Source organism: Fukomys damarensis, unplaced genomic scaffold (assembly GCF_012274545.1).
Source record: "Fukomys damarensis isolate Sample0158 unplaced genomic scaffold, DMR_v1.0_HiC HiC_scaffold_23, whole genome shotgun sequence".
Taxonomy (NCBI): Eukaryota; Metazoa; Chordata; class Mammalia; order Rodentia; family Bathyergidae; genus Fukomys; species Fukomys damarensis.
In genome coordinates this window covers 14930693-14943992 of record NW_022900935.1, presented here as the reverse complement: position 1 = coordinate 14943992, position 13300 = coordinate 14930693, and the positions used below count along the sequence as shown (strand labels likewise).

General features: G+C 47.0%; 1 protein-coding gene across 4 annotated transcripts; it reads right to left on the bottom strand.

Annotated features, from left to right (window-relative positions):
- Window positions 1-7586: 7586 nt before the first annotated feature.
- On the bottom strand, window positions 7587-13283 carry Fndc5 (fibronectin type III domain containing 5). 4 transcript variants are annotated; one of them, XM_019207158.1, is made up of 5 exons: window positions 11760-13283; window positions 11188-11326; window positions 10712-10801; window positions 8698-8831; window positions 7587-7696 (listed from the first exon to the last, which is right to left on the bottom strand). In XM_019207158.1, exons 1-5 carry the CDS (start codon window positions 11937-11939, stop codon window positions 7610-7612), a joined length of 630 nt encoding a protein of 209 aa, XP_019062703.1. In that variant the 5' UTR covers window positions 11940-13283; the 3' UTR covers window positions 7587-7609. The 4 variants fall into 4 exon arrangements, with proteins under 4 accessions (XP_019062703.1, XP_010620141.1, XP_010620143.1 ...); XM_010621839.2 differs by having other exon boundaries at window positions 11128-11326; window positions 11760-13282; XM_010621841.3 differs by having other exon boundaries at window positions 7614-8340; window positions 11128-11326.
- Window positions 13284-13300: the final 17 nt, after the last annotated feature.

The following is a 13300-nucleotide window of genomic DNA, read 5'->3' as shown; positions in this document are numbered from 1 at the left end:
CTTTTTTTTTTTTTTTTTTTTTTTTAATTAAAGGTGGCTATCCCCTGAAAGCCAGCATGAAGCCAAAACACAGGCTCAGGCAAAACACCCACATCTGTGCAGAAGTGAAGTGTACTTCTGGTGCCCAAAAGAAATTATCTTTAAAAAAGAAAGAAAGAAATCTTATGATCTTTTGTAAAGAAGAGATTCTTTTCCAGGCTATGAGCCAGTGTTAATTATTGTGATGACTTGTGAGTAGATATAAGTCACTTTTACCAAACCCTCTTTTAAATTTGAATCTCTATTTGTCAGTATTTTAAAATTGGTAGTCCAGGTGTTTAAAGTAAGATGGAGTAGGAGAAAAATCCTGTTGAAAGGATAAATTAAAAATGTAAACCCAGGCCAGGAATTTAGCTCAGTGGTTCCACCACCTGCCTTGCAAGTGGAAGAACCCGAGTTCGATCCCCAGTACCAAAAAAAAAAAAAGTGTGAACCCTCTACTTTCTGTACTTGTAAACTACTGTGATATATTTTTTTTTCCTACTCTCTCCCGAGGTATTGGGGATTGAATGCAGGGCTTCTTGCATGCTGGGCAAGCATTATACCACTGAGCAACGTCTCCAGCCCTATTTTTATTACCATCTTTGGCTTTTCTTAATTTGCTGTTAAACTTATTTTGCACATAGTGTTTACAGATCTTACACATCTAATTCTGACAGAATATTGCTGACCAACCCCTGTTGAATACATTGTGGTCTTGTGACAGTTGTTTCTGCCCTTCTTTGGGAATTTTCCTTTTGTGTGTGTGTGTGTGTGCGCCTGCCCCCCACTCTGTTCCCTGGAGCTCTACAGGCAGTATTCCTATATGTTGTTCGACATGGATGTGGCTCTTTAGAATGGCCTCTTTGCTCTTTTATTGAAGTGCTGCCTACCCAGATTCTTGATAGGCCAGTGCCATTGATTTTTTTGTGTGTGTGTGTGACAGGGTCTTACTGTGTAGTTGAGACTGACCTGGAACTCAACTGTATAGCCTAGGCTGGTCTCAAACTCACAGCGATCCTCTTGCCTCAGCCTCCCAAGTGCTGGGATTACAGGTGTGTGCCACCACGCCTGGCTTGTGCCATTGAGATATTGGTCTTCAGTTTCATCTGATGAAGCTAAACTTTTTTTTTTTTTATGGTACCAGGGATTGAACTCGGGCCCTTGTGCTTTCAAGGCAGGTGCCGGAACCACTGAGCTAAATCCCTGGCCCTGAAGCTTAACTTTTAAGTAAGAGTGTTAGTCAAGGAGCTTCTAACCTCTAGGAGAGACCTTGGAGAGGCACTCTTTCTCTCCATTATTGGTTAACAGATGTCTTTGGGCTCTTGATTTTACCATCTCATTTGGTCTGGCTCCTGATGTATAGTTTCACATAACTGCTGAGTGGGTCTGATAGTATTGTGATTAAGTCTGTCCACAGAAGCATTACCTGATCTGGAGGTTTGATATTCTAAGCAAAGCTGTTAGGCTTTGTGCATTTGTTTTTTTTTTTTTTTTTTTTTTTTTTGGTACTGGGGACCGAACTTGGGTCCTTGTGCTTGCAAGGTAGGCGGTGGAACTACTGAGCTAAATCCCCAGCCCCAATCTGTCTTAATGGATGTCTTAAGAGTTTGTAGTCTCTCTTTACAGTTTTAGACATCGTGTCTTGGAAGTTTCGCAGTCTGGCATTCATCATGCTGCTGCTATTTTACTCTGTGTGAAGGTTGTTCAAAGTTGCTATAGCCTCTACCTGGTTTTGTCATTTCATCAGCCCCATCTTTGTATGTAAGTAACTGTCTTAAGCATTATTCCCTGCTTTAGAAACTGACTTGTGACAAGTTTGGTCATTCAAGCCTTCAATAAATTTGGATAGATGCCTCTAAGTGTTTAATGTTTTATCCAAGGATTCTCTTTTCCTTGGACATTTTGTTTAGATTCTGGAACTAGAATGTAATGGAAAAATTCCATTTGAAGGCAGTAGTCAAAATCTGTTCTTTCAGTTGGCATAACTGGCATTTACTTCATGGTCACTTCTCCAGGCTGCCCTAAATTAGCCTGCTGGAGTGAGACATGCCAGACACCCACCATTGGGACCAAAGTATAGTTAAAATTAAATGTAGCTGGAGTAGCTAGCATTACAGCTGTCTTAATTCCTCACAGATTACCCAAGGGGTGAAGGGACATTTTGCTTCAGTGAAAATCTATGACTTATGTTGCTGCCTTCCTGGTACAGGAAGGTTTAAATGGAATGTGTGATGTGAGGGTTGCCTTTGCCAAATCAGATGAGTGACAGGTTAACTAGACAGTGTGACAATCACATTTCCTGTTAGCTCAAATAATTCTGTTTTTCTAAAGCTTTAGCAGCTTAATTAAATCTGTTGGACTGGGGGAGGAGAGAACTGTTTTGTAGTGGTTAACATGGTATTCTTCAAGAAGAAAAAACAAAGCCAAAGAAAACTCATTATCTGGCATGTTTGCCTTAAAATGGTAGTGGGTAGAATCTGGAGTTTTAACCTCTTTTCAAAGCTGCGTATCTCACATTTGGTGTGGGCCTCTATGTCTAGTATTTCAGGTGGAATTCTAACTTTTTAAATTTGAGTAAGGGTTTTGTGCATTTAACTTCCTACCAAGCTTTCTTCATTCATAATGACATTCTTACCATAGGGGTCTTGACAAAACAGAGTAAAATGTGCTGTGTAAATAGTTTATCTGTGATAAAGGCACCTGAAAGAACCTATATTTTTTACATCTAATACAGACCCTGATTTACTTGCATTGTTGTCAGGATCAATTATAAAATTGAAGTTTGGTGCCTCCTCTTTATCATGTTTTTTCCCTTGTAGCAGTTGTGTTTAATGTCATTAAAAAGAAATAAAAGTTCTTGTCAGTGGCATATGTGCTGTAGCCGTCTGTTTCAGGGTTCGGAGGAGGGTTATTTGCCTTCCTCTTTTGCGTAGGTAGGTTGGTGGGATATGGGAGGGGGGTGGCATTTAGTAGAATATGGTTCTGGGAAGGCGAGGGTGCTTGCTCCCTATTCTTTTGAGGGTAAATTACAGTGTTGAGGAAGGCGTTCCAGCAGTTAAAAAATTCTGAAATTGATTGGGATTTGCAGCTACATATGGTGCATGTCAGGAGCCTAACATAGGCAGCGCCTGAAATATCACTGTGCTCCTATTTTTGCAGAGGGGGAAGATGGCTCAGCCCTTCTCAGGCAGTCATTGCCTTGCATTCCTTCGCGAGTCTTTGTGGCTGGCCACTGTGTCTGCTTCCCAGAGCTAGCACTGATTAAGAGGCTGTACTATTTCTGGGCATTCTCCCTTTGAGGATGCAAGAACCCAGAATTGATAGTACTATACAAAATTGATGGCTGTTTCAGAAACTGCCGCTTCAAGAACCTAGGGTGGAAGTTGGCTAAGTGTGGGTAGATGTGGGAGAGTGTTCCTTAGATTCCTTTTATGAACCTAAATTCTTAGACTTGCCCCCAGGAGCAAAGATAAAAGGATAGGCAATAATAGCTTGTCACCTATATTAAGCCAGTGCCTTTAAAAATCTCAATTCATGCTGAGGAAATAGGTAGCAACATACTTGTTTTTGTTTGTTTTGTTTTGGTACTGGCGATCGAACTTGGGTCCTTGCACTTGCAAGGCAGGCGCCAGAACCACTGAGCTAAATCCCCAGCCTGGTAGCAACATATTTGACCAAGCTTACTGGCCTGCTGTTCTGAAAGTATTGTTAAGTATATATATCCTAGACAAAAATTATTTTTCAATTCCAGGCATAAGGCTCATTGTAAATGTGCTGAGTACTCTTGTCCCAGTCTGAGATACTCTTACACATACCCATTTTGTTCCTGCCAGGTGTTGATGATCATCTCTTTGGTAATTATTTCCTTTTTATCAATGTGTTACTACTGTAGGCATCAAAGATTTTCAGAGACCAGGCTGAATTCTCTGAAATGATAGTGTCCCCTACCCTCGGTTCCTTTTATGTTATGGGAAAATGAGATGAAAGGGGAAAATGAGATGAAAGGGGAAAAATGGGCCTTCTTTAAAAGGAATGAGGCTCATTCTCTCACAAGGCCATTTTGAGCTTTTATAGGAAAAGAAAACCACCTAAAACTAGAAAGCAGAGTTTCCTGTTTCTCTTTGTGTTGTACTGCTTTTCTTAGAGAAAACAATTATCCCTAAGCTGAGTCTAGGGTATGCTTGGTTTGTCTGCCAGAACACCTGTCAGGAAAAAATTCCCACTTGTCACAGGAAGTGTCAGCTGGTTACTGGAATGCCTTAATGAACAAACTATTGCCTTATCATTCCTACCCTCTATTCTTCCCTTATAACTGGAACATGCCATAGACAGACAATCTGGTCCTTCCCAGTACCCACTGAGGAGGAGACGGAATGTGATTGGGGATGGAGGGTGGTATTAGGGAGCGAACCCCGGGAGCACTGAGTTACAACCCCAGTCCATTTTATTTTATTTGAATCACTGTCTCATTAAGTTACCCAGACTAACCTTGAACTTGCAATCTTCCTGCCTCAGCAATCTTCCAAATAGTGGGCGTTATAGGTGTGTGTCACCTTGTCCCTGGTTTAGAATGTGATCTTTTGGATCACATTAACTAAGTCTAAATGATAGCCCTGAAATTTATCAAAAGATCATTTGTATACAAAGGTCTTCAATTTAGTTCCAAGCCACATTTATGGATTTTTTAAAAAGCTGGTATAGCTGGAATTGAGGCAGGCAGAATGTCCCATTTATAGAAGCAATTTGTTCTTGGAGGCTACTTCTTAAAAACCAAGATCCAAAAATTGTCAAATAGGTTTAAAGAACGTAGAAGTCTAAAATATAATGGATTGGTGAGATATTACATATTGCTGTAAAAGGGTAGATTAGAGATCTTTAAAAATGGATTCTAGAAGAGGCCTGTACTGAGAAGTTTGGGGCTGTGGAGACAAGATTAGGAGGAGAAAAAGAATCCTGCCCCACAGAAATAGCTACCAGTCTGTCCTCCTCCCCTCAAACCCCTCTTATTTCTAGGGTACCCCTTGACCCATACTCCAGGAAGTGGGTGACTCTGGTTATCCTCTCTTCTAACCCTTTTTTGGTAGAAAGGAAAGGAAGGCCAGCCTCAGGGAAGTGACAGGTGTTAAGGAGATACCAGCAAAGTCTCCTGCCTCTCAGTCCAGCATTCCTCCTGCAGGCTTGTTTGCCTGGTCTCAGGTTGCCTGTGCCCTTCCCAAGTTGTGAGCAATCTCTGCAGATCCATGTGAGCTGGTGAAAGCACCACGAAATAAATCATAGCTGCAGGGTTTGAATTTGCAAATAGTTGTTTTTGGAGACAATAAAGGAATGGAGTTTTATCTAAATTAGGACTGTGATTTGCTCCTCTTAAAATGCAGTCAAATGAAATTGAAGACAGGAAACCCCCAATTAGCACAATTCCCCAAGCCCCACTGAGAACTACCTCTACCTAATCCCGGCTTGAGGGCTTCTCCATCCTGGGCCTAGGAAGTACCCTCTCGAGGTTTGGCTTAGAGTTCTGTGTGCTCCTCAGCTTATTGTTTTCCCTTCACTTCCAGAACTTCTGAATAGCCTATTCTAATCCTTGTTCATCTGACATTTTCTATCCAAGGCCTTCCTGGCCCAGGATAAGAATGTTTGAGGTGCCCCATTTACTGGTTTGCTCACTGGCTAATGGCATCATTGCTCTCTGCCTTTTAGCTTGCTGTTAAGATCGTCGTGATGCTCTTTAACAGCCCAGAACTGTGGCTCTGAATACTTAACAGCCTTAGCAGATCCTTTTAACTCCTTCCTTACTGGGGTGGGGGGGATTGCACTTCTTTGGGCAGGGAAAGCTTGCAACCCATCCAGAGGGGGAAACCCTTTGTTTTTCAAAACAGCACCAGCCTGCATACCTATGCAGTGAGACAGCCCAAGCTGGGTTTGGGAGAGCCTCAGAAAGAGGATGATAGAACAGCTATTTTCTTCTTCTACACGTGCACCCCCATATGTTTGAGAATTCCCTTCCAACTCCAGCTTGGCTGGCAGGCATGTCCCTAAGAAACTGCAGGCCAAAATGGAAGAGAGAACTGATTCCCTCCTCCACACATCCTGACTTACTGCCAATTGCCAGAAAAAGAGGGCAACATTTGGGCATTTACCAGAAGACAAGGATGTGCCTTTTCATTTGTCTTTTTATTTTACATTTAAAAAGTGGTTATTGCTCTAACTGGGTAAGAGGTAAGGACCTCTCCCTTAAGGAGCCTTGGCCTCACAGCCCCATTCAGCAGGGATAGAAGTCACAAGACAAGGAGTGGAGCCTCATGCCCTCCCATGAGGAAGCCCTTTGTATTGCTGACATCCGCCTTGTACCCTGTCTCTCCTCCCCTGTGCTGCCACTCTTGGCTGAAGCAGAGAGCTCTTAAAGACTGGAAGGAAGGGGTGGTCACTGGGTGATGGCTTTCAGCTCTCTCTCTTTTTTTTGGTACCGGGTATCAATCTCTGGTCCTTGAGCTTGTGAGGCGGGCAGTGGCACCACTGAGCTAAATCTCCAGCCCTCAGCTCTCTGTCTCGAGGACCAGTGCTCTTAATATTCAGCACAACAAATATTTACCAAGTGCCTATTGTGTATCGGGCTTGTGCTAGGCACATCTTCCACCCTCCCCTTCCTGGCCAACAGTGGAAGACACAGAGTCCACCTCTTCCCATGCAGGCATTTGGCAGCTGTAACACATCAATCCCAGGGAAGAGTCTGCCTTCCCTCATCAAGCACCATTGATTGTTTGATTTTAACCAGAAAGGGGCAGTGGAGAGACCTGATACCTCATACCACTCAAGCTCTTGGGAAGGACAAGAGGACTCTGGGTAACTGTCACAAAATCCTGATGAGATGGTAAGATACGGTAAGATATGAAGACCCTAGTTAGTTGTGACAGCCAGGCTGCTCTGCCTGTCTGTGGTGAATGGCTCAGGCCTGCCTTCCAGCGGCTTCCACTCCACAGTGGGTGGGTCAGCAGTCTCCAGGATATAAAATGTAGATGTGTCTTTTCAGTTGCTCCAGCTGGCACTGCTCAAACGCCAAGAGATGCTTCCTTAGAAAACAGGGCCAGTACCTTCCAGGTCGTCTTAAAACCCCAGACTGATGATCTTACCATCAAAGTAAATGTCAAAGAAGATAGGGAAGGTACAGGCAACCAGCTCTGGTCCTGGGAGAATCCTCTGCCCTCTGGAATGGAGCCCTCCAGTTTCGTTTTTCAAAAGAGACAAAACAGGCAACATCTTACTCACAAAGATGAGTATCATATCACAAACAAGTCTTTGATGGCTACATCCAGAAAAGGCTTGATGGCAGCCATGACCCTGCACAGCAGGCAGCTCCACAGCATCCTCCTTCAATGCTCCCTGGTCTAAAAGACACAGCATGAGTCAATCTTAGTGCTTGTCATTTCCCAGAGTATTGTGCGTTTTCTCAAAGAGGAAGCCAGTCCAGGAGAGGTGAGGCAGAAGGCTGTTCCATGCAGCATTGCCTTTTCCAAGGATGGGGCTAGGCCTTTTAGTTTTGTGGCTTATTATTATTTTTTGCAGTATTTGGGTTTGTAGTCAGCCTCTTTCATCAGACTAAGACAGACGGAAGAAGGAGAACTCCAGCTAGCTGTGCCTCCTCCCCTGCTGCAGTTGACCCTCTCCCTGTGCCCAGGACCTGGGGACCAGCAGAGAAGAAAAATGAAATCCTCCTCCCTTCAGACAGGCAGTCACGCTTCGATGATGTTCACTGAGAGCTTGTTTGGAAACTGGGAGGAAAGAAACGAGAGAAGTGGCCAAAGCTAAATGAATAGGCTTCTTGGAAAGTGGGAAACAGCACAGAAGGAAGAAAGGAGCCAGGAGGGCTGCAGCCTAAAAGCCAGGCTCTTGTCCCTTGTGGAAAGAAAAGCAGCCCTGCCTGGAGGTCTTGTCTGTCTGCCTTTTCCAACTCAGCCTTCGGCCTCACTCAGCTGAATGGCCAAAACAGTCCTGGGCTCAGAGCCCTGGCACCCACTCTACCACCGGCAGTCACTTCTCTCACTGGTTTGCTTATATCCTGCACATCTGCCTGCGGGCACAGCCTCAGCCACTGGCATTGAGGTGCTTCTGGAAGTAGGGGTTAATAAGAGGCTTCAGGAAAAGGTGCCAGAAAGAGAGAAGCCAAGAGAGAGGACAGTAAGCCAGAGGGTATAAGATGGAAAGAGAAGATGCAGAGAGGGCCAGATGTTTGTTGGAGAATCATCGTCAGAATCATGAGATCCTCTCATTCTGTACTGTCTTTCTTCTGAGCTGCTCAGAGCAAGCACTGAAAGGATGTCATATCTGTTTCACAGAAGAGGAAATGAAAGTACAGAGGTGAAGCGCCTGCCCAAGGCACACAACACAGCCTGAGCACAAATGAGCCCCAGCACCCCCTACTCTTGCTGCCCCACACCAACCAAAAATTCTGCCCTGCCCATTCTGCCTTTTTTCGTTTTTAAGTCAGGACTGGCCCTTGGCACCCTGCAGAGGGAGAGAATCCAAACTCCACTTGCAGTGTCCCCGGTGTCACACAGGCAACAGCCAAATTGGGCTCTGCCCAGATACAAGCATGCCAGGCCCTGAGCTGACCCCTTCTGCAGGCCAGGGCTACAGTGCACAAGGCGTGGGACCGACAGCCAGCCTAGGTCTTGCCCTCACCTTGCTGCGGAGGAGCCCCCCGCCCTGGTGCTCAGGAGTGCTGGTTTCAGATGCACTCTTAGTTTTCTCCTTGTTGTTATTGGGCTCGTTGTCCTTAATAATGTCATACTGGCGGCAGAAGAGGGCAATGACACCTGGGAGGACAAGTAGGGGCAGTCAGAGGCCAGCGCCTGAGTTCTTGCCTGGCTTTCTTCATTCCTACCGGCGCTTGCTAATGGTCTCTTCTCTCCAGATGGTCTCCCCTGCACGACTTCAGCAGCCTCCCTCCGGCCTCTGGTTTCTGTTCCACCTGTCCCCTCACCAGCATGCACTTCCTACAGCATGCACCGATCATGTCTCCTCCCCACCTTGCCTTTAAACCTCTTGACAGCTCCCCTTTTCCTTTAGGGGAAAATAGAAACAATAACAGCATTTGTTGAGCACATGCCAGGCCTTGTGCTCAGTTGTCACAACTCAATCAGTGCACTTTTCCCCAGGTTACAAGTGAGGACACTGGTACAGAGAGAGCTGAACTAACTTTACTTAAGGTTACACTGCAGTATAGCAGGGAGCCGAGCTCCTGGGCCAGCAAGGCCTGGTAAATGTCTAGTTTTATTAAGCTAGTAGGATGCAGGCATCATACTTTTTTTTTAGTTTATTAGGTATTTTTTGGGGGGCGCATCGTATCTTTTGAGTCAGTATTAAGGCAGCCACTGCAGTTCTTGTAGATGTTTTCCCTCTATGTTTACAGTGTTATTTCTTGATCTATTTTAGAAATCTGCTGACTTCCCACCGTGGCAGGTAAAACCCAACAACACCCCTACTTCTCCCTCCATTAGTCTAACAGAATTACACTACAATTTTGGTTTAATTCACTGTTTATATTGTTATGATGGTGTCAATACTGTCTGTGCCAAGTCTAACAATGTGCTGGGAGCAACCCTTCTCTTTTATACAGCCCTTTGTTTTTCCTGTTTTTCAAAGTGCCTGTTTTTCATATGCCTCTGGAACATTTTTTTCCAAAGGCTTTAACCGAGTCTGCCCTCTCAACCACTGTGTTAATCAGACGTTAGTGTAGTATTCATATTCCAAAGGCTGCAGTCCATAGTCTCACCAATCTTTACTCCCCCACCCTCCACCTTCTTTTATAGGTCCTAGCTGCACTGGGCCAGACTGAGCTTACTTTGTTTCTTGAACACACCACATCCAGAATACCCTTCCTCTTTTGGACACCTGGTGAGCCCCTATTGATGGCTTCAAGTCTCCATTCCCATGTTACCTCCACTGTTTTACTTCTTAGCTCTACAATTAATTCCCGCTCTTCTGCTCCCATATTTGGTACTATTATAGTGCTCATCACACCAAATTATACAGAGGTGTTGGCCTGTCTCCTTTTAGAATGAGTTCATGACTATCACACAACTGCTTGGAATAATGGAGTGGCTGATCAGTGAATAGCCAGCTGAACTGAGTACAAAGATGAAGGACATTAGGACATTATCCTTAGGGAGCTCACAGACTAGTTGGAAAAGACAGCCCTGAGCCTGACTAACTCACATAAGAAGGAGCAACTCTAGCGCTGCAAAAGCACTGAGGCAGGAGGGCCATTCCAATGAGTGGATGGGGGTTTCCAGGGTGGCAGGCTCAGAGCTGGCCTAGAAGGACGGGTAGGCCAGGCAGTGACTTCCCCAGAGCTACCCAGGACTGAAGCCTAAAAGTCTATAAACCCTGCCATGAGCAGAAGGTACAGGGTCTGTGGATGCGTCCACCCCAGGAGGCTGAACTGCTTTTGAGGGAGGAGAAAGGTGAGTTCCTCTATAATTCTATTAGGCAACTAGTAATCTGCTGTTTTTGGTGAGGTATGGGCTGTAGAAGCGGTCAGACTGGACCCTCAGAGCGGTATTGACTCAGAAACTTTTTACTTCTCTTAAATATCTTCAAGCCCCTTACCCTTAGTTACTGTGAGAGAAGAACCTGGTCAGGGTCCCCAGGTCCCCCCAAAGTAGTTAGAGAAGGACTCAAAGGCCGGACTCACCTGCCCACATGAACAGGACCACAACGATGATCAGCACCTCACCTGTCCGCAGCTGTTGGTTCCTCCCCATCTCCTTCATGGTCACCTCATCTATGGAGAAAGAGACACTAAGCCAGGGCTCCTTTCCTCTCCCAGTCATTCTAGGGCTAAGCCCACAACAATAAACGCTTATCTCTGTAGGTGCCCACACACCTATCACAAAGAGACGCCAGCACATATGGATGGTTACCTGGGGTGGCCGCTACAGGATTCAATCTAAAGGTGAGAATTTACATACCAAGTGTCCTAGGGCACTAACCTTGCTCTCAGGTGCTTTACTTAGTTGTGGGGAGGACAGGGGAAGAAATATTCTCATCCCCACACTGCTCTGGCTTTAACTGCTCCCACCCTGCTCCTCCAACATGCCCAGGGCCTGCCTTTGTTTTTGGAGCCCATTTTCTCGGCCTCGCGTGGGGTCTTGAAGAGCACCGGCTCACTAGCTGGGCTCTGTCCCTGAATGGAGATGGCCTGCACATGAACGATGTACTCCGTGTCCTCCTCCAGGTCCCAGAGGGCGCATGAGCGGGTGGTGGTGTTCACTTCCTGGATGAAGCGCAGCATCCTCACGTCCTTCTTCTGTGAAGGTGAGTGCCAGATACGTGTCAGAGCCCAGGCACCTTCCAAGAGCAACAAACCCTTCTTCACCTGCATAATCATCCTGCACAATCATCTCACACAATCACCTGCACAGTCATCATAATCTCCATTGTACAGCTAAGGAAACAGGTTCAGAGAGGTTAGGGAAGTTGCCCAAGGCACATATCTAGTGAGAACTGGAGCCAGGTCCTAAACGCTGGTGTCTGTCTGAGCTGTCCCAGCTGACAGCTCCTGTTCCCTCCACAACTGACTGAGGCCTTTCTGAGGCCCCAGTTTCAAGCCATATGTGCAGTTTGCTGCCCATCCGTCTTGCTCTGTGTTACTCTTTCCCATTTTTGTGACACAGCCATCCTTCACCCAGTCTGACACTGTCTCAATTTGTCCTTCCCTCCCAGGGACCCTAAGGGGTTACCTGCTGAGAGATGGCAAATCCAATGACAACCTCATCTTCTAGGACATCCCAGCTGACCACTGCAGAGTTGGCCTTGAGGTGCCTGACGGTGACGTTCACTGGGGCTGAGGGGCTGTCTGTGGGGCAGGCAGGCACCAGAGCTTGAGCATCCTCTGTGGTGAGCCCACCCAACTGTCTCATAAGTGAGAAAGGGAAGCCTGGGGAAGGTCATGCTTTGTGGGAGTTGGGGGAGAGCAAGGTCTCAACTGCGGTTGACCACATGGCTGTCAGTTCCTGAGTGGTTTGAGCACCCTCAGGCTCCTTGTGTCCAGGGTGCAAGCCCCTGTGGGCCATAGGCCAGCCTGAGGGGTCCAAGGCTAGAACCGATGAGCTTGGGCCAGAGCCAGACCTAATGGATGGGTGGTTAGAGTTCAGGGGGACAGGTGTGGAGGGGACATAAGTGACTAGTCACAGAACTGAGTTTGACAAAAGCAGTCAAAGGATTCCCAGTCCACTGTTGTTTTTATAATCCTGTACTGTCAAGTGAGTGACCTTGAGAAAAGGAGAAAGACCCAGAGGTCAAGGAGGGCCAGGCTGGGGTGAACCCTGGGGTGGGAGTGAGGGGCAGTGGAGGAAGGAACTCCCAGCTTAGGGAGGGGTCTATGTGAGCCTCTTCTGTACATCTGCCAGCCCTACCGGGCCAGTCAAGAAGAGAGTAGGGAGGGAGCATTACTGGGAACGGGGGTCAGGCAGGGAGAACATTCCAGAGAGGAGAGTGGAGTGACACAGGCCTGTCTCCCAAGGGACAGATGCTGCAAGGGGAAAGACTTGGGCCCCAGCAGGAATCTCTCAGCTCTCAAAGAAACTTAAGACCAGAGGCTGGGCCAGACATGGAGGTGGAGGAGACAGAAGGACACAGACAGCTGGCGGCAGTCACAGAACCAGAGAGGGAAGTACAGGGTTAGAGGTAGACCACAGAGACAGAAGCCTAGCAAGAGTGCCAAGCCACAGAGATAGATGAGTACAGGAGAGACAGTGAGGCAGCTGCAGCCAGAAGGGACACAGGCAGATGTCAGGAGGGTCTGGGCCCCACGGAGTGGGCCAGACACGGACTGCACCAGGCTCCGAGGCTGCCCCCACCCACTCTGCACCCTCAGGAGCCAGTCTCCACCCCTTCACACGCGCTTCTGCATAACAGATGTGCAGAGTTGGCCTGTGGAGCTTCAGAGGTCTCTGGGGACAGAAGGGGAGGCCCAAGGTGGGGGGGAACTGATGTCCTCAGCTGCTCTCTGGACCAGAAAAGGGGACTATGGAACCTAAGGGAGAAATCTGGGGTGAAAGGATGGGATTACAAACTGGGGACCACAAAACCCTAAAAACCCAGGGCTGAGGTCATGCAAGGGGTTTGGAAGCTGAAGGACAAGTCTGGGGGTCAAGAAGGTAGGGGAGCTCTAGGGTCGGGTCAGGGGAGCAGTGAGCAGCAGAGAGGAGGTCCCCAGGGAGCAGGGAGGGAAAGGAGGTCTTCCGGGTTGCAGGGGCGGGAGAGGAGGCTGCCCCGGAGC